General features: G+C 52.1%; 3 protein-coding genes across 3 annotated transcripts; 1 reads left to right on the top strand and 2 right to left on the bottom strand.

Moving 5' to 3' along the window:
• Positions 1 to 7860: 7860 nt before the first annotated feature.
• Positions 7861 to 8699, top strand: IUM83_19456 (uncharacterized protein; the record flags this gene model as incomplete). The annotated part of the gene is made up of 3 exons (XM_067944506.1): positions 7861 to 8436; positions 8535 to 8566; positions 8630 to 8699. 3 exons carry the CDS (start codon positions 7861 to 7863, stop codon positions 8697 to 8699), a joined length of 678 nt encoding a protein of 225 aa, XP_067789594.1.
• A 3262-nt stretch (positions 8700 to 11961) lies between these two features.
• IUM83_19457 (Bzip transcription factor) lies at positions 11962 to 12532 on the bottom strand (the record flags this gene model as incomplete). The annotated part of the gene is made up of 2 exons (XM_067944507.1): positions 11962 to 12084; positions 12191 to 12532. 2 exons carry the CDS (start codon positions 12530 to 12532, stop codon positions 11962 to 11964), a joined length of 465 nt encoding a protein of 154 aa, XP_067789593.1.
• Positions 12533 to 13129: 597 nt separating this feature from the next.
• On the bottom strand, positions 13130 to 13501 carry IUM83_19458 (rna polymerase ii mediator complex subunit 10; the record flags this gene model as incomplete). Its single annotated transcript, XM_067944508.1, has 1 exon — positions 13130 to 13501. One exon carries the CDS (start codon positions 13499 to 13501, stop codon positions 13130 to 13132), a length of 372 nt encoding a protein of 123 aa, XP_067789552.1.
• Between the last annotated feature and the right edge of the window lie 12268 nt (positions 13502 to 25769).

Raw genomic sequence — 25769 nt, forward strand, 5'->3', positions numbered from 1 at the left:
GCGTCGGCCAGTCATTTTTTCACGCCGACCTTTTCCGGATCAGGGCGAACACCATTCTTCCTACGAGACACCCGAGAACGGGTATCTCGCTCGCCCCGAAGATACACTTCTTCAGGTTCGCATAGAGCTTATGCTTTCGCAAAAGCTCAAGTAGCTTCCGGAGATGCGCCCTATGCAGCTCAACGTCGGTCTCCCCGTCCACAGCCCGGCTGCGGATGAACACGTCATCGAAGTAGCTCTGCGCGAAGTCGTGCACTGGGCGCAACAAGTGCGTCACGCACCTGTTGAAAGTCGCAGGGACGTTCATGAGCCCCTGCTGCATTACTAGCCACTCCCAGAGCATGCTGCTTGGCGTGCTCACTGCCGTGAGAGGTATATGGCTCTCACGCATTAGGATCTGATAGAATCCATCTCGTAAGTCGAGAGCACTGTAAACGGTGCTCCCGGCCATCAAATCGATGATGACATCTTTTTGTGGTATCGGCGTCTGCGCCGGTATCGTCGCATTGTTTAGCTTATTATATGCATGAACGATGCGCCATCCGCCCTGTGGCTTCTTGACACAGAACGTCGGAGCACTGTGCGGGGACTTTGACCCCCGCAGTTGTCCTGCATTGCGACGACTGTCAAAGAAGTCGTCGATCGCTTTTACTTGCTCTCGCGGCAGTGGCCACTCCCGCGTGACACAATACTTTGTGCCCGGCACGAGATCAATCTCGTGCTGGATGCCCTTATCCTGCGGAAGCTCTGCAGGAATCTCTTCCGGGAGTACGTCCTTGTACTTCCTCAATAATTCGTAATAGGGACTCGACTTCAGCGAGTCCCAGCCTTGTTCCTCGAAGCGCTCTCGCTTCGTCTTCGCACTGAGAGTGTCTTCACTCTCAGCGGTACTTCCCATGAAGAGCTGCCTCAGCTCTTCGCTCTTTAGCTGTTCGAAAGAACGCAGACCTGCTCGATGCGTCCGTCGTGCAAGTCGCGCGTGAAGCCCTTCCAGCTCATGACTGGAAGCGAAGTCAACTCTGACGCCGTCGTCGGAGGACTAGCGAGTTCCATGTCACGATACTGGAATCCAGTATCGGTGCGCGTCAAGACGCTTAGCGTCTCGACGTCCGGCGTCACCGCATCAGTCTGCTCAGCAGACTGTTCTCGTGGCGTCTCGGTCCCGGACCGAGACTTGCGCAGCGTTCTCCGCTTACGCCGTCTTCTTGTTGTGCGGAGCCCGGCTCCGCACAGTTGTTCTTCTGGTCCAGGCCCGGCCGTGGACAGTTGTTCGCCGGCGGACCCTGTCCACGGGCGCGCGGTATCAAGCCCGGCTTGACCGCATGCTTCCTCGTGCGTCAGTGTGGTACGTTTGCAACCATCCGTACTGTTTGCAGCATCAACTCCCGGAATTGACACGCCATTGTCACCTCGACGCCATTCATTGGCGGGTCCCCTCATCACCGACGATGCGCCGGCTCCCGGAGCTGACGCGTCGTCGTCGACCTGACCTCTTCGGGTCAGGGGCTGTCCCTTACACGCTTGAACGTGGGTATTGGTTTCCGGAACCAGTACATCCTCATCTTCCGACGTCGGCAGCACCGCCGACGTGGATCCCACTTGTGCGCATCCTCGCGCACCCCTTGGGCACTCCGGGACAGCGGCATTACGCGCTGTCTCGACTGGTAAGCCGCGCGCACCTGCTGGTGCGTGCGCTGCGGTAACAGGGCCATCGCTCTCTGTTCCGCAGTCGCGGCCGAAGCCCACGAGCTCGCGCTTCTTCCAATCTATTACCGGATCATGCCGTAGTTTGTACGGTATGCCCATTACCACGATGAACTGATCCTCCAGGTCCAGGACGATAAAGTGTTCGACAAACACTCGTTGTTTGTACGAGAAGCGCACGGTCACGACGCGCTTCTCAGTCTCCACGATGGCACCTGTTGTCCGTCGCAGTTCCAGAAGTCTTCGAGGACCTTGTACCTCCTCGAAGTCAAGTTTCGGCAGGCTCGGTAACCGAACAAAGTTGTTCGACGCGCCTGAATCTACCAATGCTCGAAGAGAGTCACTTGCTCTCTTCGAGTAAACTTTCAAGATAACTAGGTTCGGCCTGTCATCTTGCTTCTTGCAGCGAGAGCTAGTGTCACTGGGGCCTGCCGTCCTCAGTGTCGCGTGTCCGACGTCGGCACGTGTGGCTGTATAACCAGTAGGGCGCCCCGCGCCTACTGGATGTTCGTGTTTTTGTTGGTCCGCGGCGATGCCTAGCATTGCCGCGACGGCCATCTCCAGGGGGCATGGGAGCTGTGCACTCTCTGGCAAAGTGACCGATCCTTCGGCAACGGAAGCAACGTACGTTGCCTCCTTGCAGCTGGTAACCAGCCGTGTTGCGTTCGAGAGGTCCATTGGTTCTGGACCTCCCGTCCTCACTACCGGGCGCGGTTGCGGCCTCGGTACATTTGCATGGAGTTTAGCCTGCCGCAGGCTAAACTCTTCTTGCATAGCAAGGGTGATTGTAGCTTCGAGAGTACTCGGGTGCTCTCGGAAGAGATAGGTCTTCACGGGCCCATCTCTAAGTCCCTTCATGAACGTGACGACTTTAGTCGCCTCGTCTATTAGGTTGGTCACGATGTTCGAGACCAAGTACCGTGCACGCTGTGCGTAAGCATGGACATCATGCTTACCCTGCTGTAGGTCGAGGAACTCCGCCCTCGACCGGAACTCGTTTTGCGGGGGCTCAAACGCTTGTCTGAGCTCCTCTTTGAACACTTCATACGTGCTGAAGCATGTAAGATCAGAGAGTCGGCGCCCATATGCCCAACTCCTTGCGCGTCCGCCAAGGCAGGACATGGCGAACACGACCTTCGACAGCGGGTCGACGATGCGTCGAGCCGCTATGGCTGTGTCGAGCTCGACAAGCCACTGAGCACGCGGTGTCGTCCCCGACGACGCCGTCGCTGAGGAAGCAGCATCGCGCTGCTCCTACATAATGAACCCAATAGCAACACCATTTGGCTCTGTCGGCAACAGCGTACGCAGCATCGTAGCTATCGCCGCCTCCCCAATGACTGTTGACAGTCGTTGGAGGGCTTCCCACTCTGGATCAGATAGGTGGGGGCAGTCAGCGCCTGCAACATGCGTTGCAGGCGTGTTGGAGCTTTCCATGGGCACCTCCGTGCTCATGTGGTTCTTGGCTCCGCGTTCGTACACCTCATACGAACGTCAAGCAGTCGGTCGTTGGACGACTACAAAGTGCTACCAGGTGTAGTGGGCCTACTTTGGCTCACTACTTTAGCTTACATGTCGCGCTACGTGTATGAGGAAGCGTAGGAGTTTATTAATAATTTGAATTAATTATACTTGGATTCACAAGTATAATATTAAATCAAATAAAGCCACCCAGTAGCTTAGTTAAGGTAAAATGAGAGCTGTATTGTTTGTAAATTGATCTTCCTCCTAAATCTACCAAAATTTTATCATCTATGAAAGAGGTTGGCAACGACTGGCTGTCAGAACCCGCCAATATGCACGTCTCTAATTGGTAGAAAGATGCTGCTTTCTACCAATAGGATCTTAGGTAGGTGTGGACCACTCATTGTGGTGGCCCACTTCAATGAATCTATTGGTGTGACTTACAACAAGGTGAGGAGGTATCTAAAACTTTTAACAGATAATTCTCTGTTAAAACCACAAGTGACTATTGTCACTCGTGTGTGTAACCCCGTTACTGCACGGCGTCTCCAATACATATGAAGCCGTCGAGGGTCATCAAGTGTGATGGTAGAAAGGGTGCCACGCACTCGGTGTGTGGTGCCTCTGTCCAAGATTTCCCTACAACGTAACAAGTTGTGTGTGTGAGTTCATATCCTCATCCCGACATACACTGTACCACGGTCAAGGCTTCAATGATTGGGAGAATGCGAGCACACCACCAGAACGAGCCATTATCTGACGAAGTGAATTACAGCAGAGGTAATGGCGCGGAAGCTCCCGCCAAACCTTACTATTACACAAACCATCAGCACGAGCACTGCACAGATATCGCACCAGCATGGACGCCGTGCCACCAGGGACTCTGCACTAACAAGAGGGCAGAACCACCAGGAACGTAGCATCTCCAGAAATGGTGTCCAAACATGAACGCCGCACAAGGCTAACGCCACTCAAGCACGAAGACCATCTACCGCAAAGTTCTCCCAAACCCGGACAGCAGAATAGCCGCATAACGCACTAGTTCCGGACGCGTAGGAACAAAGGCACCGTGACTCCGTACAGGTTAGACCATGACCGGTGGACCAGCGCGCTATGATAACCCTCACGATGATAGGTATTTAACTTGGTGTTATTATGTAAATACACTGTGTTTATGCGTTTACGTTTCTGTAGATAAGTACTAATGTGTGTGTGGGAGTGCGTTTCAGCATCTAAACTAGATAAAAAGATGATCGCCACAAACTGGACCTCACAACAGAATCACGCACCGCCAGAACAAATACGATGGAGAGCACCGACACGGACGCAGGAGGTGGAACCGGAGCTGGCCAACGAGTGCTAGACGCAGACGCCCGTATGCAGACCAGTTAGGCTCCGCTGGAAAGATCAACCCTACCAGCAATCGCAACGAACTTGCAAGAACCGCCGGCCGTGGAGAAGTTGCAGAAGCTGTCAATCGCAATGAAGTTTCAGCAGGAGATGGACGCGTAGGACTTGGTGCAGGTGTAAGCCCCGCTATCCTTGTAGCAGGCGTTGGCCTCAGAGAACTTGCAGCGATCGCTGCCTGTTCAGAACCTCGTAGCCGTCGAATAACTGCAGGTGGGTGGCTGCGTAGGCGGCGGAGTTGCGTGAAGAAGCTTGGGGGGAAGCGTGTGCGAATGAGGCTTGGTAGTCGAGTGAGTAGTTTGAAAGAAATCCGAAAGTGAGCTCCATTTACGTTAATGTTTTTGCCTGCTTGCACTCCCCTACTATCTGTAATGTTCCCCCAGTGTCATATAGATGCGACCCAAACGGTCTAGGATGTGCCCAAACGGATTTGCCGGATCGGATACGCCCCCATACAGTTGACCAAATACAGACAAATCATTGACACCGAAGTTGAAGTTGTCGTCCAATTATATTCCCAGTACCATAGGTAGTCCAACTAATTAGTTTGCGAGATCCAGCTATCTTCAACTGCAGCCTCCGGTGACACGCGCCTGCACGCGCAAGTCGTGTGCCTCGCGGTAGGGACTCAGTCGAGTAGACAGCGAAATGCAACATATCTTATACCTAACGTCGACGATCCAGCTGTGAAAGCGTTCAAGTCCATGATGAAGAACGCCATTGAAGAGGATAAGGGTGAAATTATTCGATCACTCGGGGAACTGTGCAGTGTAACTGGTTGCGCGAACACGTAAATCATCATCATCGAGAAATTTCTGCTTGATGATACATTAGCAGGATTAAACGTTTGACAATGCAATGGGATGAACACGTTCAATTGTAGCCCACAACGTCTATTCGACTATGCTTGAAATCAGTAGGATGCGGCACAACGACCATTTCGCTTGCTGTCGATAAGCAATTCTGTCATAAGCTGCGCAAGCTTTAGTGAATCCGGCTTTGAGGATCGTACCGCAGCTTTCGCGAAAAACTCATCAGTAGGTGTGACTGCTGTTTGGTTATTTCGGTGGATGGGCACCGAACGCACGCATGTCCAAACATCGGTTGAGTCTGACGACGTTGGTCGAAGCACACTCCAACCCGTCTCGTCCAAAGACATACCAGCAAACTCGCCTTGGCCTTCGATAAGGCAGCGCCAAACAAAGACCGTTCGATCCGATTCAACAAAGCGGCGTTTCACGACTCTCATCGTCATAGAGACCACTCGTCCTTCTTCACAATGGTGGACCGAGCCGAGCTTGACGGCAATTGTGTTGGAAAGATTCTCGTCTGTCTCGTAGAGGCTCCGTTGAGGATTCTGTCGATGCACTTGGCGCATCGCGTCAAACATAGCGTTGGCTGTGTTCGGGTATTTGCCGGGCATGGTCAAGGCAGATGCACTCTCGAAGTACGTGGGATTCTGGGCAGCATCCCGCCGAAGAATGGGATCGTAAAAGCTTGTAACAGCGTCCATTTTTCCATTAAAGCCACATTCGCGAAAAATAGCATCGGTTTGAGCATAAGCTGCCGCGAAATCGCTCTGGAAATTCTCGTACAGCTTGATATCGTCAACTCCCCAGCCCTCCGGTGCTGAGGTGTTGAGGAACTGCTGCGTATAAAGTATTTCTTGGAGCGTGTGTATGACAGCAGCACGGCGTTCGATTTCCATTAGAATCTGACGCTGCTGTTTTTCAGCTTGCGATCGCGCGGCCAGTTCCTTCGACACCATCTCTTTCCATACCTGTCTCTTGATGTCGTTGCCTTGAGGACGTTTTACCCTCAGTCCTTCGAGTTCTGCACTCAAGCGCGTTTCCTGCAGCCTCAACAACTGCCACTCTTCTTTCACGCGCTGGCGGTGTCGATTGCGCCGCTTGGTGGCTTTGGCCCGTTGCATCATCAGTTTAAGGGCTTCGTCCGAGTCGATTGTGCTGGCCTTCTCAGCAGGTACGACTTCAAAATTCCGCGCCACAGGATGCCGATCCCCCACATTCGGTAGCAGGGCAAAACTCGGTTCGATCGACTCGCCATAGCCGTCTAGGGCGACCAAAAGCGCGTTTTTGTCGCCTTCTTCGAGCAAGAGAGTTTCTCCCAGTGGGTTAGATGGGCCTTTGGCTTCTTGGGGGCCCGAAAATGCGGTGGGAGACGGCTCCCACCACGGATAAGTCGAGTCGGAGGGCATGAGGAAATCTGTTTCTTGCAGCGTGAGTAGTGAACCCTCGGAGCTGACGACGGCGTCGCACATTCTCGGCTAATATCGGAGTGACAGGTATCACGTGTGTGGGGTGAAGGGGCCATGATGCCTTGATGGCCAGTTTTGCTCAAGGTGACACAGCTTACTCGTGATCCTCGTTGTGTGGTTACGACTGGTCCGTGAGTAAAAAATCGCCGGTCAGGCTGGATGTTGAGTCACGCTTCTTCCAGCTGGCCAGCTGCCTGGTGGCATCTGAAGCAACACATGTACCGCGTACATGTACCTAATCGAAGTCATAAAGCGGGCCCGATCTCCACGGGGCTGTGGTCGCTATGTTTTAAGTACATAATACTCCGAGTGTTTTCTTGATTGCAAACAGAAGCAATTGCTGTGGTTGGCTAATACCAAGTTCGCTTTATGATATCTGCGGGAATAATGACATCGGCGATGCAGTGAGTGTCCATGCACAATGAAAGCCAAGGCGTGTTCTGAGGTCGTCTATCCCTGATTAGTCCTTCTGGGGGGTCTCCAAAGTCTCCTCTACTCAATTGCAACAAAAATACTGCTACATCATGCTATGTGATACGGGACACTATAATACATGTACATGTAAATTGTGTTTAAAAAATATTTTTTATCTCTACCCCTATCACATCACTTCTTTGGCTAACGACATTTATGCCCATCCAATCGGTGTCTCCTATCACCGACTCGCTCTGCCAGAGCCTCCTTCCACTTTCAAGGTGGGAAGACCACGAACCCCGAAGAGTTCTCATCGGTGTTCTGCTCCATCCAGAGACCTACGTCACCAATCGCGTAAAGTGAATCCCATTTCGAGGCGAAGCCCAGCACTCGGATAAGTTGTTGTTGCTGGCTGCGGCGTGAATCCATAGCTTGATTTGCTAGGAAATCGGCCATTGTGTTGTACACACTGTAGGCTGGCGCCACAATAGCATCGTAAGCTTGTCTTTGTCCAATAGCAGCAGAGTACCGAAAACTCTCGTCCAACCGCAGCAAAGTGTCCAGGTATCTTTGGTGAGGGACCCTTCAACGCGATGATCATGCTGCTGTCTCGAGGGCAACGCGTTGCCACGTTCTGCGTCGCCGTTCTACTGATCTACACGTGGCCGCTGCTGTCGATGAGCAACTCGGGCGACTGGGACTTCGTGCACATCTGGGACGACCGCACCAACTTCCTGGACAACCGCGTCCTGCGTGACCCGCTGAGTCTGGAGACGCTCTACGCCATGTTCACAATGGTGCGACTCAATGTGTACGAGCCGCTGGGGTGGATGCTCAAGCTTGCAATAGTGAAAGCGGTGGGGCTGGACGCGTGGTGGGTTCGACTCGTGTCGGTTGTTGTGCACTTCGCGGCGGGTTTCGTCTTGGCGAAGGTGTCGGCGGCGGTGCTGGATATCGACTACCTGCTGTCGGATTTGCAAGGACCAAGAGGTAGAACGGGGCTGAAGCTGCAGAAGAGAAAAGAGAGGAGCAGTCTCCACTTGCATGCCTGCTGCATGAGTGCGGCGACGTTCATGGCCCACCCTGTTCACGTCGAGGTCGTGGGTTGGCCTTCTGCACAGCCTTACACGCTCGCAGCACTTTTCAGCTATGGGGCGCTTCTCGTTCACGTACGGAAAATCTACTATAATCTGGAGCAGCTAGTTGGAGGTGACAATGGTGACAGTTTGACGGGTGATTCGGGTGCGAAGCTAAGAGTGCTGCTCAGAGATTCCACGCCAAGCACTCTAGTTTCTGCAGGTAATGCAACTCTTTCGAGATACAGAGACTTGAATGGCTGACTTCTCTTCTGCTGGTTTGTAGGGTTGTATATGTGTGCGTTGTTGTCGAAAAGTGCAAGCTTGATGTTGCCCACTGGATTCGTTCTAGTTGACGCTTGGGTGTTTCTGCAACTTTCACCGCAGCAAAACCAGCTTAACGCACGGCAGCTGCTTTCGTACGCTGTCAGGAGATCGCCCTCGGTCACGATTTTGTTTGCATTTGTCTCTATCACGGCCATTTCGAATTCGGAAGGTTGGATTCCAGACGTGGTTTCGCTGTCCCTCGCGGATTGCATGCTTAAAGCACTTGCGGCACCAATGTGGCTGCTGCGGTGTCTGCTTTGGCCTTCAAAATTGCGACCACACTACCAAATACACCCAGGAGATCTCAGTATAGTGAACCCGGAGTGTATCCTACCGGCGATGATCACGCTAGTCGTGCTAGTGTCGGCGTTTTGGAAGTTATGGAACCGTACCGCTTCGAAGAACGTGCTTGCACTTGTTTTCTTTGGATGTATGCTTCTGCCGGTGTCTGGTTTGATTCGCCATGGTATTGTCACCGGTGGTGCGGATCGATACGCTTACCTGACTACAATTAGTGCTGTTCCCTACGCTGGATATGCAGTTGCGCATTTGCTGCTCCGAGGAAATAACACTCCAAATGAAAATCGACGACTGGCAGCGCCAGCATGGGATGCACCAGAACGGAAAGCGCCAAGAAGTGCTCGATACTCAAAGCAGCAGGCAAACATCTCGGATGCCTCGCTCGCTCGCACAAGCAAGGCGTATTGGTGGGCGATATGGCTATTACTGAGTGGGACACTGCTTTCGATTTCAACGAGTCTTTTGAGTCATTGGCGAAATGAAGATTCGCTTTATGAGTATTCCCTTCGGTACGTCGTGCTATAGTAATGAACTAGTCGCCATTCTGCTCTAATAAATTCTTTGTGCGATTTAGGACGGACCCGAGTGATTGGAAAATCTACGGCCAACGAGCCGAATATCTTCTCCGTGTCGGACGATGCGGATCTGACAATATCGAATGCCGACAATTATGGACTCTGGCTTATCAATTTTCGCCACGCGGTACACTGAAGTCAGAGCTTTATCGGCTACATCTTCTCGTGGCTCTTGGTGACAACGACCGCGCTTGTGACGGTTATTTTGCACTCCTGAAAGACAACGCCGAGAACAGTTCTGTACACAACAACGTCGCGGTGTGTCTAGCGATGCGTGGGATGCTGGATGATGCACATGCACACTTTTATCAGGCACTTCAACGCTCGACGATCACGGAAACCATGGCGACACACATTAGAAACTCGCAAGAATTTCATGAATGGGAAGAAGCGCAGCGTATACGCGGCGGTCCAAACGAAGGCTCAGGTTTTGTAGGAACCATGACATATTAGCGGCGTGAAAAGGTCTACAAGTACCAAGTGCAGCCATGAAGTACATAACTTTACTCCCGCACGGGCAGGATTGATTCGCAGGCTTATGGAAGGGAGAGTGTAATGATTTACAGTACTCAGGTCCTCAATTATCGACGAGTTGAGTGATCTAGGCATGATCTAGGCATCATCAGCAGTCCGAACTGAATCATACCAAGTAAGTGTTTACCAATGTAAGTGCTCGTTTTATAGGTAGATTACTCCAGGTGTTCTTACTCTGTAAGTTACAGTGAATGATAAGGAACAACTGGGAGCGCCAGCTTTCCCGCCTAGCGGCGGCCTGCTGGAGCGCGGCGAGCAGCGAGCTGGTTGTGACAAAGGCGTGACTAATCAACGCAACGATTGGGTAACACCATGTACACGCCACCGTGGGGCGGCGCCGTACACACCGAGCATGTTATCACTGTGCTCACAATTCAATATCTCCGGTCAAGACAATGGAAACCCTGTCACGTTTCGAAGTTCCCAACGCGCCAGACAACTCCGACCTATTGGCCCTCGAAGACGTAGACGACGAACTCTTGCTCCGAGATGCTGAAGAGCTACTCGCGACGTTCGCCAAGAAGAAGCTGCCACTATCCGGAGCGGAACGACGCGAGCGCTCCTGCAAACGGCAGAAATCAGAGCGTGAAAGACTGGAAGAAGAAGTAGTGGTTCTGACTAAGCGACTGGAAGCTCAGATGAAGCAACAGGGCCCCAACGAGCTGCTGGCCTTGTCTCTCAGGCAATCAGTCTCAACGTGGAGATGAAAGAAAAGCGAAATCGTATTGTTGCTGACGCGTGGCAAAACGAATTGCGAGGCGCGGTAGCGGACCAGGCGGCGCTGATTGTCGATGTTCAAGACATGATCTCGAGACGGATGCGTCGGGGGAAACGGGGTGATGTTGAGAAGTTGCTATCGCTGACGCAGACGGAGCGCTGTTTTACTCCAACAACGGGATGCTGATCGAGGCTTGCTTGGGAGAGCTGACGAACGTCTATCGAGAAACGGATCGAGTCTTCCATTCGTGTACGTCGAGCATAGTTCCACTGGGCGGGTTCAACACCGTGATGAAGGGCAATGGAGACGTCGAGTACTTCGAGATCGCCGGTGTGAAGCATCTGCCTTTTGGCTACCAAAGTGTCTGTGAAATTGCCTGGGAGGTGATATCGCTGCCTCACCGTCAAACGGAGCGACGGCTTCACAACGCGTCCGCAGGCTGCGAAAACGAGTTTCGGTTCAGTTTCGCGTCATTTGCCCACAAGACCTCGGAGAAGACGTGGTTTTTACCACACACTTTGTTGCGAAACGATGCACTGAGCAAACCCACACGGTAATGGTGTGGCGCGGCCTCATGGAGGGTGAGGGGGAATTCGCAGGTCTCCGCATGGAAGAGACGGGGTGGTGTGTGGTCTCTTCAGAGCTCAGAGGTGTTTCAGACGGCCCCTTGACGATGGTCCAGAAGTATGCGCGTGTCGTACCGCTACATTTTAATGCCCCAAAGGCAAAAGTGCACGAATTTTCTGAGCTTATCCTCCGATGCCTTCACGAGGTTGACTCGACAATCGCTGCGCTGATTGGCAAACTGAGAAACAAGGCGCCAGATGATGTCGTGGCTGTAGTGGAGTTCTGAAAGCGAGGATAGATTGTTTTAATGGCGATGCTTTCCGCTGTGGTTATTGTTTGTGTGGGTCTAGCATGGTTCGGCAACGTAATAGATATCAAGGCCATTATGCTCAAGAACTATTGTACTTCAAGCTCTAGAACTACCGTCTCCTTACATTTCGCTTGAAGTGCCCAGTACTCCCTCGTGTGTAATGGACGCGCCATCGAGCACGTTGGCAACATCCTCCATACTCCCCAGCAGCCGAAGCAACGCAGTGATCCAGTCGACATTGACTTCAAGACAGATAATGCGACTGCTAACTTCGTCAAATACAAAGCTCATCGAGCAGTGGCACGTGATCCGCTGACCCAGAAGGCGCTTTCCCAGCGACACTTGAGCGTCGGTGTTGCCGCGATCCTTGTCAAGGTGCGGAAACACCATGTGTAACGTGGCCGCCGATACTGTGACAGTGAACATTGCAGTAGCTGTGAGCACTCCCAGAGTTGCTGCTTCCACCCGCTTAAGGTGTATCGCTGGGTACAAAAAGTATGTTGCGTATCGGCGTACCTGCCGCATTAGGCCGCCAACCCCGGACACACTCCCCATGACGATGTCTGGAGCGAACTTCAGTTCCACCAGAAGTGACTTGATCAAACTCAGACCCACCGATTCCGATAAAATCCCTGGATTTTGGAAGCTGGTTTGCACGAACGAGAACACCTTGGCCATAAGGCACCACGGATTCCCGTTGCCGTTGTCGCGATATGGGCCTCCTTGCTGAACTTGCATGAGGCCATCAATTTCCTTTCGCAGGTCCGCGTTGCCCTTCTCCAGACTGAGTAGATATTCTCGCTGCCTTTGACGGTAACGGCTCTGGTTAATGCGGCAACGCTCTTTACGGCGTGCCATCTTGGCGCTCTGCAAAGTCGGATCTGTCCGTGCACGCGACTTTCGGCCTTCACGCTGCTGCGATGTTCGCGAAGTAGCATCGTTTGAAGGTCTCTCCTGGGACAGAGTGGAGTGGTAGTAGACCTGCTCGTCACCGTAAGGCATGTCGACTTGAACGGAGTGGAGTAGGATGCTGGAGAAGTTGGTGGCGGTACGTCTGAAGGAGAACTTTGGAAAGTGAGACTCAGCTCCAAACGGCCGGAAACGTGCCGTTGCCTTGATTGCGAACGCTCAACTAAGCGTAATCGCGTGTTGGGAATACCTATCGTCGCAATGTCCTCAGACCCACACTATTACATATCACTACAGCATGCATCGCGTGAGTAGGGAACCACACATGGGTGGTGGTGTGCTCAATTAAATAAGCACGGATTGCTTTGAGCCCACAGATTGTGTTCAGGTATGATGCCTGCCTCTCACAGAATTGTGCGTAGTATTCCTACCAACCTCACGAAGCAGTAGTGGTGATTGTTCTAGGTTACACCAGCCAGGGCGTCAAAGTTGGGCGTGCAAGCAAGGTCGTCCCTGCCGTGCTGCTGTCCGTTAGAAAGAATGGAATCACTCGATCTCTTCCTGCAGCCCGGTCTGCAGCGCTTCCTTGAGCATCTCGAGCGTGTCTGCCTTGGCGGCAGCCAGCTCGCTCTCGAGCTGGCACTTCTCCAGCTGCGCCTTGGTGAAGAGCTCTGAGTTGGAGTCTTTCTCCTCGTCCAGCACCTTCAGCACCTGCAGCGGGATATCGGCATGGTAGTCGGCTGCCGCCGCCTTGAGCAGGCCCACGTAGGGCGCGGCCTTATCGTTGAGGAAGCCCGGCTGGTCCGCGACGGATGTCCGCCGTGCCGTCCACGAGCTGGTCCAGCGTGCGCACCACGTTGACCAGCGTCTCCAGTAGCTTAGGCCCTCAAAGCGGCCCGGAGGCGGCAGCTCCGCCAGGAACTGGTCCGGCTCGGCCACCTCGGTTGACGCAAAATAATATTTTATTTTCAAAGATCACAACGCATTTAATCCAACCACTATTGAATAAACGGCGAAATTATTATTGGTTGGATTAACGTTGGCGACCGGTTCTGTGCCTTTTCTTTGGTTACAATTGCGCCCTGTTCTGGCACGCTTTTCTATACCAGCTTTTGGGAAGACCGTCATTGGGGGGAGAAACCAGTGTGTACCTAAAAGCGTCCTAATCCTAAGGATTTTTCCTGAAATATCATGTGGACCACATTATTATTAGGACTGGGTTAGGACAAGTTGGGCCAAAAAAAGTACCGTAACTAACATTACAGGCGAGGGCGAGCGGATGCGCGAGTGTCCAGTCAATCTATAGTTAAAACAAGATAAATTTTCCGTGGATTTTAGGACGGATTTTAGGAGATTTTGCTAGGACAGATAATTAGGTTTAGGACGCTTTTAGGTAGGCACAGGGCGAGTTCCGTTAATGGAACTCGGCAGATCATGTCTGTGCTGGGGATATTTTGGCTACCGGTACTGGACTACTGACTTCATCATGTTGGCTACTGACCCAAAACAAAATAGGGTTTGCTTTTAGCAATGTATAGTGGGGTACAAGCGCACCAGCTTACTGGGCCAGCGAAATCAACTGGTACGGGCTATAAGCGTACAATAGCGTGCAGTCCGAGACCTCGTGGGTGTGATTTCGCATTACAATAGAAAATCTGATGCTAAAGGCAACTGTCACATTTCGGGGCATCTCCGCCCGGCGTCCTCCACAACACACTGCGGCCTCCACAACGCACTGCTGGGCCTCGTTCAAGAAGCTGATGTATGTTTGTATACCTGCCCCAGCCTTCGCGAGGAAACCACCCGTGGTGACGATCCAGACATTATGTTATTTGAGGTGTTCAACTTGCACATGAATTTGCTTGACATCGGTCTCAGTATTAGCAATTTGTTGGTGTATTCTCTGTATGTATAGTTATTCTCATTCTAGCGACCGCGCCACCGACAATTGAGCACATCAATGTTCTCATTCTGCTGGCGCATTTTAGTCGATCTACGCCTGGCTGCAGCTGCTCGAGCCAGCGATGGCTTCAGTGCACGTCCGATTCAGCAGTCTACCATTGCGCAGCTATACTTCGTCACCAATTACTTATCGCCTACAGTACGGTGAGAAAATAAGGTGGCCGAGATGCAAGTTGAGGTGGTGGTGAAGCGGTTTCTAAGTCTACACCAATGTACTTACTTCGGTGGCCAGAGCCAGTCCAGCCCAAGTGTGTACACGTGACACCGACCCGAGGAGTTTCACCGGAGGGGTCGGGGATCCGCTGCTTCGTTTTACCCGGTTCCACTTGTGCGAGGGAAATTCCGTCCACCACATCTTATTGGGCAGCACGCACTCGATCGCGATCTTCACCCCGGCGGATAGTATGACGTGCCCAATACCTGTCGGTTTGCTTGACGGACCGGGCGAGACGCTCGGGGATTGCCCTTATAGTACCTTTCCGGATGAAATCTGCCACCTTCAACGAGTCGGTGTAGCACACACTCTTGCTCCTTAAGGACACAGCACGCGACACGCTCACTAACGGGCTGCAGACGGACGGGGTGCTTCTCGCCTTCAACATTTCAGATCATTAACGTTTTCTTCAACAAGAATGTTTGCATCCAAGTCGCTTCATCGCTGACCAAACTCTGCACATACACATCCCATGCTTCTGAGAGCGCGTTTGAGATCGACCGAGATAGCGAATCGTACTTTAAGGGCTTGGACTTGACGTAGAATTGTTTCTGGGATAATAGGTTACTCAAATACACATGCGAATTCCAGCTATCAGGAATGACGATATGGGACAATTCCGTGCGGTTGAATAATGCCCTACCGCAACCGCTCTTCCGATGCCCATCCATAAGCGGCATGAAGTCGTCCAGCCAGGGATAGCGAGGGTTCGTCAAGCGCAGGTCAAGGCGTTCGGCTCCACCGGTGATCACACTAGCAGAGCAAACGCCACTCTCATGTTGACTAGAATTACCGCTGGTGCTAACACTAACAGAATTCAACACGTCATTATCCCCGATCTTGCCGAATTTGCCAAAGGTGGCGTATGAGGCATGCGGGCGTACACCGCCGACGTAGAACACCAGATCTTTCTGACTACAGGGCCGACTGGTTGGGTGGACAGCGGGATCTCCGGATCTGGCATCGGGGTAAAGATGTCGTAGCCGTCGCTTTCCTTCTTTCTTTCGCGGCCGACTGCTGTCCGTTCAGGCTTGAGGTTCACAGCAAGTTCACAAATGAGGACTATCAGGGTGGCTGCAATTGTACGGTTGAGGGAGAGAGTCGCTAGGAAAGAAATGACGTGACTTGCGCTTTTTATCACTGAATGAAACGAAGAAAGGTGACATTGTTGAGGTTGAGATGGCTGCCCCAATACAATAACTTTAGAAATCAGGATGGGCGACGTAGTTCAACGATATGGCGCAAACAATTATTACTTGGACTTATTTAGTAATTACGCTCACACCTGACCCGTTTGCATGTAAAAACCTTCAGTGACGTCGTGTGATGACGTCATCCACATTCGGTAGCGTGGTTTAGGATGTATTAATCTATATATCGCCGCGCCGATACACATAGGAACGCTTTGTAAAAAGTCCCACCGCGATGAATTGTTGCATGAACAACAATGCCTTACCAATACTAGTAGTAGCTATCGTTGCCATGTCAACACAGCGTGATTGCCGGCCTGCTCGAGGCTTGGCCCTGGTCAGCTTTAGCTTCGCGCGCTCAGTTGAGGGCATACCGCCCGTTACCATCGGCCGCAGTGAGCCTTGCACGTTGCTCGAGGTGGTACCATTGTTGAGCGAGTCATTACCAACTCCGCGGCGTGCGTTGCGTCGCCCTGGTCGCGTTTGGCGTAGCCGGCATCACTGCGGGCGTATCGCCCGCTCCTGCCACCACCATCGCACCGATGACGGTCTCCGAGCTTGTACTCATGGTCTCCGCGGCCTTGTCCCGGAACAGATTACGTTAAAACGGCTTTCGTTAATGACTGATGAAGTGGAAACCTTCATGAAACAGCCTGCGGGATTCGTTTCAAAGAACTACCCGGGCTAATGTGCAGTCTTGGTAAACAATCTACGGCCTCAACTAAGCGCATCGAGGCCGGTGTTACACGTTTACTATGCACCTCGAACGTCTCGTCTTCACCAGCCTAATTAAGGTGGCTGTATTTCCAACAATCAACACTTCAATCGGTGGGGAAAATGTTCGAACTGCATTGATGCCACTGCGCGGAGCGGTGGCGCCCCAAACCAGTACCCAGACGCTCCGTGCGGTGGTAGCAACGCATATCGGCTGTGTTCCCACTCGATCCGGTACATGCTTAATGCAGATGGCCGTGCACACGCTCGAGCCCTTATCTGCGAGTCGGTCACCCTTTTTGCCGGACTCCTGTGTGCCCTCAGAGCGCAACTGCGTCCGACTGAGCGACATGCTCAAGCCCTTGAATTCAAGTCGACCACCTTTTGCCGGACGACCGTGTGTCCTTAGAGTGCGACTGCGTCTGATTGAGCCACAGCTCGGGTCAGATCCCAACCTGCCGTTCTCGTTGTGCTTTGATACTTGAACCCATAAATGACAAATTGTTTCAACGCGTCCAAACGTTGAACGCAGCAATTTTTCAACACATCAGCCTCGCCACATCCTTGGCGCCTTCGGCTGTTAGCACGGGATACTCTTCGAAGGTGTTCGAAAGCCACCTTCCGAGGACCTTGATCACAGGCGGTCCGCCCCTGCGTTCAGCAATTTCGTTGCTTCCCCAATCCGGACGGAGTGTGTTGAGTATCTAGCTGGGTTAAGTCCCATTTGGTGAGCTGCATGCTTTATTAGAGATGAAATCTCTTTTGACGTGACGCCTACTCCTCTGCCCGTCGATAGTGCTGGATCATGTGGGCCTGTTCCGAAAACCGTCGCTGCCTTCTTGATCCACCGAGCCGCCAAGATAGGGCAGATGACGCTGTCTCCCGAGCGGTGAAGGAATCGGCGCTCTTCCCTTCCATATTGATTATTCTTTGCCCCCGTGAGCATGATGCTGATCATTGTGCCCTTCTTGGTGACGTATCGATACCGGCTGCGTCCAAGAAATCAATGTTGCCAAGCAACAAGATTAGTCGTGTCGTCGATTTCCAATGAAGACATATTCAGATCGAAGTAACAAAACGAAATACGCTATAAGAAGCGCGCCCCACAGAAGTTGGTGCCGACGGCAGCTAAGGTTGAGATGCGAACGGACCGTCAGCAACATCTGTATAGTTAATGGCTTCTTCTTGTCGACCGGGTCGGAAAGGCGGCGTATATCTCGAAGTAAGATGGCATGACTCGCGTTAACCCCCGGGTCATATCCCAGATTGTTCTTGTGTTGCCACCGGACCGCACACAGCTTACCGCAGATCGTAGAGTATTGATTACCGCGCCCTTTACGATTCATTCCATAGCGCCACAGATAAACAGCGAAAGCTTCCAGTTGAGCAGCGTTCCGGTCGACATTGTTGGCTTCAAGCCACTCCGAATAATTCATCATTTTACACCATCGCAGTCACTGATTCCAAGCTGCATGATACTTGATGGATGACTCCCCCGTTAGAGCTTCACTTCGCAGAAATACGCCCAACGCTGCGAGGGTTTTCTCAAGGCCGTCGGTAGGTCAATCTGTGACCAAGTACACGATAGGTTAGAAAATCGTTTTCCATGCTCTGCCGACTGCCAACTCCGGCTGCCTGCGTCGGCGAATTCATTGTCGATTACTGGCACGTGTTCAGCCGACGAATAAAAATTGTACTTCACTTCTAAGAGGCCCAACATTCGCAATAATTGTTGAGCCAATTCGTGGAGGCCGAAATGTTTGTTGCTCCAAGTGACGGCTGACTGATTGTCAATGTGAAACCGGACATGACACTGTTCATCGTGTTTTCCAGACCGGGCCCCAAACGACGGAGGCATACACCGCACTTAACAGTTCACGAACATTAATGTCGAAGTTACTGTCACCTGCCTTCGTTGCTTCGATCCATGCACGCTCCGCAGCATCGAATTTCACCAGCAAATACTCTTTCCGATCCGGAAACGCGGCGCACAGACCAACATCGCTAGCATCCATAAGCACATCAAAGTCGGGAACAGTTCGGTAGACGAAGCGGTTTAGTTGGACACCATTCAGACGATCGGTGTGTAGGATTTTCAAGAACCAATGCAGGTCGTCCTTGACAAACGCGGAAAGCTCCACCTTGGTATATCTGGTTGCGGACCGTGCTACTGCGGCCCCCGCTGCAAGAAAACCGTAGCTGGCCGCACGCACGTCACCACATGACGCAAAATTCCTAGTAATTGGTCCAACCTTCGCTTTGAAGTGTGCGTTTGGCGGAGCATGTCATTTATACGAGCACGGGCTTTGTGGATTTTCACTTGTGGCTTGGATACTGTCATCTCCATCAGTGACCACTGTAGACCGAGTGCTTTGCCTTCTGTCGACCACGACGAGAATTTGTCATTGTTGCAGGCCGACGCTCCTAGGACATCTATCATTGCTGTCCGCAGCGCTAAATATGCCTCAGAAAGCCGCGAACCCGAACGCGGTTCGATACAAATAAAATCGTAGCACCAGACTGCTGTAGTAAACGGGTTCCTAGCCGCGTGAGGTTGCTTATTCCATTTTGGTGCGGACGAATTGTAGAGGTGTCTGATCGCGCCTCCAGCTGCCCAGTAAAACACTGGTGATTCTGTCCATCCGATCGGACAGGATAGATCAACAATTAGGATTCCTAGCTCTGGGATGGTACCCGAGAATCGACCGACTGCGTCGGCATGAATCGGGATATGACGAAAAGCGGAGTGGACATCGCCCGTCATGAACTATACCGCATCATTTTGAGATACCTTAAGATCCAGCATTCTGTGAGCAATTACCGGCGCACCTTCGTAAGTGATCTCGGCCGAGTCACCACACACCGTGTGGTCATTGACCGACGAGCCTTGAGGATATGATAGGTCGTGTATGATACGAGCGTCGAGTTCGCGAACAGCCGAACCCTTTGCAACTGCTCCAAATGGGCTGCAGGTAAGTCCATCAAGGTGGTAGAACAGATCGATGTCAATAATTAAGTACTGGTTCAAATCTGGACCCTGACGGCGATTCCTTGCAAGAACATTGAGCGCCATCTTGATCGACTCATGGTTCTCGGGTGTGCGATCTTATCACCGAAACTCCGCTGACCATCGAGGACGTACACCCTCCCGGACGATCTGTTCCCACAGTTCTCGATGTGGGTATGATTGCCATTCCTTGCGATGAGACGGGATTTCCAACGCCTTATTTGGTCTGGTGTCATCGACTGATTCATTCCTGAGAAGCCGTACGAAGTCTGGAAGCGAGATACCTGTACGACGGATAAACTCATGGTAGGCGCGTTGTATTTCCCGATCTATCATGTGGTGTGTGTTTCCCGAACTGGAGTCGTAGATAGGATATGGTAGTGGAAGTGCAATACCGCTGGCAGTAAGTACCGAATGCAGATGAGCGGTGGCCCGCTCGAGATGGAGCTCCAATCAAACGAGCTCGCACGCGATGGCTCGCGTGGAATGTCTTCCATGCAGCAGTGCAAAATGTGTCGGTGTCTTGTGCTGGCGTCCTCGATATTCCTGGGTTCAGAACTTTGCTTGCAAACGCCGGGGGCTTAGTGGACGAATGGCGTTGTCGTTGCCGTGGTGAGGTTCCAACACCCACCTCACTGTGGCCATTTCAGATGCTTTGGAACTAGAATTTCAGCCCTCCGTAATGACGCTTGATGTACCCGCGCACAATGTCAGGAAAGGTATCAGGTTTAAAATGACTGCGAGACTCGAATACACAAGCCTCGTCAGTGCCCTTACTGGAGTATTTTGCAAGGTATTTCATGCATAGCTTCTTCCCGTTGTGTAGTGGAAGTGCCACTATTACATCTTGTGGAAAACGTCGCTTAAGCTATCGTGATTGCTTGTCCGCCACGACAGGAACTCCTTGTCGCTTTCCGTGATCTCCTGAAGGAGGAATCTGCTCCGAAATGGCTTGCTTTAACTCCTCGAAGCGGCGATCAGCCACATTCTGTGATAGCTGTCGATAGGAGTTGTGGGAAACTGTGAATTGTTGGAGGACGAGTGCGGTGTCGCTATCGTCCTGACGCGCTAACAGTGCACGGAAGTGGTCATATCGCTCGTCAATCCCGCTTGTCAGTTCTTCCAAAGCGGAGCCATCGAATACGGTCCGATTTCGTTGAAGGCTAGCTGCAAACTGTTTCGCTCGGCTGGTGATCTCGACCACGCGTGTCGTATATACTAGTTGGACCATACCCAGCAAGCAATTGAGGGCTTCCTCGATCTCGCCGAGGTTCACGGCAGTGTCCGGTTCACGAAGAAGTGCTTTGCTGGAGAAATCCGTCATTTCGAAGAATCTGTGTAGTGAGAGGCTTGAAATGCAACACGGAGAGTCCACATTGCCGAAAATCCCAGGAGAAAAATCGCAGCAGGACAGCCGGATGGAGCAGAATCGAGAGCCCTTGACAGTCGCTCTGAATAAATTCCAAAAACGAGTGGGGTGTTAGTCTAGCGTACTTACCAGTAACTAATCTTCTGTGAATCCGTGCTGCTGCCGCTGACGGCCTGAAAGAAGACGCGCTCTCGGGATACGCGCTCGGGTAGTGCTCTTGAACTCGAGGCAATATCTCTGATGTTGATCCAGTGGATAAATCGACAAGTTGATGACTGGTACGGGCGGGAGTCGGAAGGGAGGCAACCTCCTCGTGATCTGCTCTCCGAGACGAAGTTGTACGGCGCCGCTTCGGACGAGGAGGCGGTACGTTGGACGGAACATCTGAGTCGCTGTCATCCTCCGAGTCCAGCAACCTCTCATCGGCCGGGGGTGGCGCAGCCGTGCCCGGCGATGGCGGTGCGGCAACTAGCGCGGTGTCCGTGTACACGGACTCACTGACATGAAGATTAGCCGGGGCCCGACGCCGGACGACCTTGTAATAAACATGATCGACAATATACTTGATAAAGACTCTGGCGACCTTGCTCCGGATTGGGTCGAGCAAGGTAACAAGTACAGATTCATCAGGAGGCTGCAGTTGGTAGCGACCAAAGATAGTTGAGAGATTCCTCGTCGCTTGGCGTGGTTACCAGACCCGTGCAAATCTGCCTGGACACTCGTGTGCAGAGCTGCTACCTCTGCAGCCATAAGGTCACAAATGGCCCTTCCGAGGCACGGGCGCATCGCGAACGTCTCCATCTCCACGAAGAGAGTACGTTCAGTCGAGAAAGGGATGTCTTCCGCTGCATCTGAGAATGAAACTCGCAACGTGCCAGTTGGTGAGTGCGAGGCCCATGTGTATCCAACAACGGAGCCATAGTCCCAATGCGGGACACCGCAGACTGGAGTTCGGGTGGCGCAGACACAACTTCCGACGTACGTGCCGATACCCGAGACCGCCTCGGTTTCTGTAACTTCCCGAAGGCGGACAGAACTCCACGGCAAGTCCGATGATTGAGCGTCCACGCCCTCCCATCTGCCGCTGCAAACGCGTACGACTCAACATTAGTCGACTCGGTAGACGGTCGTGTTGTTGATCCGTAGCAATAGCCTGCAGTCACCAATGCGTTAGGGCGAAGATATGCGTATACTTGCGAGGGCATACTAAAGAATGGCTGGAAGAGGAACACAGTAGGCGACTGGAAAACTTGATTCAGCGAAAGCAAAATGCAAACTACCCTACCGCTCCCCGCACCTCGCGTGGTTTTTTCTAACTTCCTAACCGACTTCCGTGCGATCGGGAAACATTGGTTTCACGTGGCTCGCTCTCCGAACGTGCCTACTGAAACCTGCCATGTCCCATAAGGTTATACCAAGCGCAGAGTTACATATCTGTCTACGCCGATGACGTGTCGGCCATCGCGCCATCCAAACAAGTCGTTTCTCGGGTCAAATGAGTTCCACACGACCGATTTAGGAGGAGTATCATATCTACTTGACTGGACAATCGAAAGGAAACGAACTAATCCCTCTATATTCGTTCATCACAAGAGCTATACCGGTAAAGAGCTTGACAGATTATCGATGCTAGACAGTCACCCAAAGAGCACCCCAATCACTCAAAAGCTAAGTGCCACAGACAGTCATACCGATGGTGAAATGCCGGCTAACAAGGCCAACCAGCCATACCAAGAAGCCGTAGGTAACTTCATGTACCTGGTGAAAGCTATTCGCCCTAACCTTGCCTACTTTATCCGTGAAATCTGCCAGCATCTCGACTGCCTCACTGAAACGCTGTAAGACACTGCCTACACGAGCTTAATGTCACAAAGCAATTTGGCATCACTCTTGGCGGAGCGGAAAACCTCGAGCTCCTATGTAACGGGGTTACACGCACAAGTGGCAAGTGGCTACAAACCACTTGTAGTTCTAACAGATAAAATGTCTGTTAGAAGTTTTGGATACTTCCTAACCTTGGTGTAAGTTACACCAATGGCTACATTGAAGTGAGTAACCACAATGAGTGGTCCACACATACCCAAAGATCTTATTGGTAAAAAGCAACATCTATCTACCAATTAGAGACATACATAATGACGGGATTCTGCCAGCCAGCCGCTGGAAATCCCTTTTAGATATGATGTTACATTTAGGAGGAAGTTCAATTTAGAAACTGTACAGTTCTCATTTCACCCTAATCTAGCTACTTGGTGTCTTTATTTGATTTAGATTACACTTGTGGATTCAAGTATAATTAATTCAAATTATTAATAACCCCTACGCTTCCTCATAAACGTAGCGCGACGGGTAGCTAAAGTAGTGAGCCAAAGTAGGTCCACTACACCTGGTAACACTTATCATTCCGTCTAACAACCGACTGCTTGACATTCGTATGAGGTGTACGAACGCGGAGCCGAAAACCACATGAGCACGGAGGTGCCCATGGAGAGCTCCAACACCCCTGCAACGCGTGTTGCACGCGCCGACTGCCCCCACCTGTCTGACCCAGAGTGGGAAGCCCTCCAACGACTGTCAACAGTCATTGGAGAAGCGGCGATAGCTACGATGCTGCGTACGCTATCGCCGACGGAGCAACATGGTGTTGCTCTAGGATTCATCATGAAGGAGCAGCGTGATGCTGTTTCCTCAGCGACGGCGTCGTCAGGGACAACGCCGCGTGCTCAATCATTGAAATTGTGCGTAAGCAATTACGTGGGAAGAGAGGGCGAGCCTCTCCTCCGGTGACTTGTCGAGCTCGACACAGCCATAGCGGTTCGACGCATCGTCGACCCGCTGTCGATGGTCGCGTTCGCCATGTCCTATCTTGGCGGACGCGCAAGGAGTTGGGCGTATGGGCGCCGACTCTCTGACCTACGTGCTTCAGCACGTATGAAGTGTTCAAAGAGGAGCTCAAACAAGCGTTTGAGCCCCCACAAAACGAGTTCTGGTCGAGGGCGGAGTTCCTCGACCTAAAGCAAGGTAAGCATGACGTTCATGCTTACGCGCAGCGTGCACGGTACTTGTTCTCGAACATCGTGACCAACCCAATTGACGAGGCGACCAAGGTCGTCACGTCCATGAAGAGATTGAGAGATGGGCCTGTGAAGACCTGTATCTTCCAAGCGTACCGGAGTACTTTCGAGGCTGCAATCACCCTTGCCATGCAAAAAGCGTTTAGTGTAACGGGGTTACACGCACAAGTGGCTACAAGCCACTTGTGATTTTAACAGCCAAAATATCTGTTAAAAGTTTTAGATACTTCCTCACCTTGGTGTAAGTCACACCAATGGATACATTGAAGTGGGCCACCACAATGAGTGGTCCACACCTACCCAAAGATCCTATTGGTAGAAAACAGCATCTTTCTACCAGTTAGAGATGTGCATATTGGCTGGGCTCTGACAGCCAGCCGTTGTCAACCCCCTTCATAGATGATAAACAGTTTTAGCAGTTTTAGGAGGAAAATCAATTTACAAACAATACAGTTCTCATTTTACCTAATCGAAGTCACTTGAAATCCTATCTTATTTACCTTATATTTGTGTATTCAAATGTAATTAACTCAAGTAAATACTAAGTACTTACGCTTCCTCAAACACGTAGCGCGACGTGTAAGCAAAAGTAGTGAGTCAAGTTAGACCCACTACATTTAGCCTGCGGTAGGCTAAACCCCATGCAAATGTGCCGAGGCCGCAACCGCGCCCGGTAGTGAGGACGGGAGGTCCAGAACCAATGGATGTCTCAAACGCAACGGCTGCTGGTTACCAGCAGCAGGGAGGCAACATGCGATGCTTCCGTTGCGGAAGGATCGGTCGCTTTGCCAGAGAGTGCACAGCTCCCATGCCCCCTGGAGATGGCCGTCGTGGCGATGCTAGGCATCGCCGCGGACCAACAAAAAACGCGAACATTCAGTAGGCGCGGGGCGCCCTACTGGTAATGCAGTCACGCGTGCCGACATCGGGCACGCGGCACTGAGGACTGCAGCCCCCAGTGAGACTAGCTCTCGCTGCAAGAAACAAGATGACAGGCCAAACCTAGTTATCTTGAAGGTTTACTCGAAGAGAGCGAGTGACTCTCTTCGAGTTTTGGTAGATTAAGGCGCATCGAACAACTTTGTCCGACTACGAAGCCTGCCGAGACTTGACTTCGAGGAGGTAAATGTACCTCGAAGTCTTCTGGAAGTGCGACTGGCAACAGGTGCCATCATGAAGACCGAGAAGCGCGTCGTGAACGTGCGCTTCTCGTACAAACAACGAGTGTTTGTCGAACACTTTATCGTCCTGGACCTGGACGATACGTTCGACGTGGTAATGGGCATGCCGTACAAACTACGGCATGATCCGGTGATAGACTGGAAGAAGCGCACGCTCGTGCGCTTCGGCCGCGACAGCGGAATAGAGAGCAATGGCCCTGTTACCGCAGCGCACGCACCAGCAGGTGCGCGCGGCTCACCAGTCGAGACAGCGCTTAATACTGCTGTCCCGGAGTGCCCAAGAAGTGCGCGAGGGTGCGCACAAGTGGGACCAACGTCGGCAATGCTGCCGACGTCAGAAGAAAAAGATGTGCTGGTTCGGGAACCAACACCCACGTTCAAGTGTGTAAGGGACAGTCCCTGACCCGAAGAGGTCAGGTCGACGATGACGCGTCGGCCCCCGGAGCCGACGCACCCTCGGTCATGAGGGCCTCCG

The sequence above is a fragment of the Phytophthora cinnamomi genome (assembly GCF_018691715.1).
Source record: "Phytophthora cinnamomi strain GKB4 chromosome Unknown Contig51, whole genome shotgun sequence".
NCBI classification, from domain to species: domain Eukaryota; phylum Oomycota; class Peronosporomycetes; order Peronosporales; family Peronosporaceae; genus Phytophthora; species Phytophthora cinnamomi.